The sequence below is a fragment of the Oratosquilla oratoria genome, chromosome 4 (assembly GCF_046742065.1).
Source record: "Oratosquilla oratoria isolate Oo_2021 chromosome 4, ASM4674206v1, whole genome shotgun sequence".
Classification (NCBI taxonomy): Eukaryota; Metazoa; Arthropoda; class Malacostraca; order Stomatopoda; family Squillidae; genus Oratosquilla; species Oratosquilla oratoria.
This window is the reverse complement of record NC_134780.1, coordinates 80,956,298-80,957,765: the sequence shown is the minus strand read 5'-3', so window position 1 is coordinate 80,957,765 and position 1,468 is coordinate 80,956,298. Positions and strand designations below refer to the sequence as shown.

At 47.0% G+C, this 1,468-nt stretch overlaps 1 protein-coding gene across 2 annotated transcripts in view; it reads left to right on the top strand.

Moving 5' to 3' along the window:
* LOC143024957 (uncharacterized) overlaps positions 1-1,468 on the top strand; it is a 10,472-nt gene extending 9,004 nt beyond the window's left edge. Inside the window, exons 8-9 of one of the 2 annotated variants that reach the window (XM_076184491.1) lie at positions 546-700; positions 1,118-1,468. In XM_076184491.1, the coding sequence (XP_076040606.1) occupies positions 546-700; position 1,118 (156 nt within the window). In that variant the 3' untranslated portion in view covers positions 1,119-1,468. Of the gene's footprint in view, positions 1-545 lie in introns of both variants that reach the window. The other variant, XM_076184492.1, reaches the window with a different exon arrangement.

Here is a 1,468-nt window from a genome sequence, read left to right as displayed (position 1 = left end):
TGTATATGGATGATGTTGTGACTGCATGAGGAGGAATGGGCGGGGGGGTGGGGGGTGGGGTAGTATGTGTGAGTAAATTTTGACGCAGCCCGAAGGGATTTCTCCCCGTCCTCGCCTTATATGCAAAGGGGGACGGAGAGGGGGGTCGCCGATTAAATGAAGCGGCCTTGCTGTGGATGTACTGTGTCTTGCGACACTGCTTCTGACCCAGGGCGGTGGGCAGGGTGCAGGGATGACCCGTCATCCAGGAGGTGCTCAGATGAGAGGAAGGGTGGGAGGGGTGTGGAGTGTATTTAGGGATGAAATGGGTGGGAGTGTTTTTATGCCTTTCCCTTTTTGGCTACCTCCCTTGTAAGGGGGAAAAAGCCTTGGTATATGTATGTATATAGTTTCTTCACACAGCTTGCTTTCCAGTTTTTCATGTTAATTTTTTTTTACGAAAGAATTTCCATTTCCCGACTATAGATTCTGGATACAGCTCCAGCTGACCCAGCGACGACACGTGAATTGACGTTAAATTTAACGTTGAATTAACAATGTTTCAGCTCAGGCACAGCGGGCTGTTTTACCAAGACGCAAGTGATCACCGCTTCTACCTGCTGGGCATTGGTCCGATTGGTGCCAGGCTCGACGATCCAGTTGGCGTCTACGTCAACGTAGCGCACCATCGCCACTGGATCGAACAGGTCCTCCGTCAGTAGTAGGGAGCTCCCTCTTCTCTCTCTCTCTCTCTCTCTCTCTCTCTCTCTCTCTCTCTCTCTCTCTCTCTCTCTCTCTCTCTCTCTCTCTCTCTCTCTCTCCCTCTCTAGAAATTTACCATAGGTACGAAGACAGGTATCTTACCTTACACTCTCTGGGAAGACGAATTGTACTGGGTGATCTAAAAGAGGTATTCAAATGGGTCAAGGGCTTTAACAAAGGTGATACAGGCAAGGTCATTATATTAAGACAGTAGGGAAGGACTCGTAGTAATGGATTTAAATTTGATAGATTTAAATCTAAGAAGGAAACGGGCAAGAACTGATTTATCCACAGAGTGGTTAACGAATGGAATAGACTCGTCAGAGAGAGAGAGAGAGAGAGAGAGAGAGAGAGAGAGAGAGAGAGAGAGAGAGAGAGAGAGAGAGAGAGAGAGAGAGAACAAGAGACAGTTGAAGCCGCCTACATCAACACCTCCAAGAGGACAAACGATAGGGAAGGCTCCATGGGCTTAACGAAATTATCAAGCATTTAATTAATTGATGAAAAAGGGTAGGACAATTGCCCACACCATGACCTGACCTGACCTGACCTGCCCGGTCATCTACCTTCCGAGCTCCCCCTTCTCCCTCGGATCACTTCCACGAGGGAACCTTCCCGAAGATTCAAGACAGGATGTGTATCAATTAAAATTCACACCCTTTCATATTCACTTTCTTAAAATTACCCTATTGGTCAAAACATTAAAGCAATAAAGTGTTTCAACATA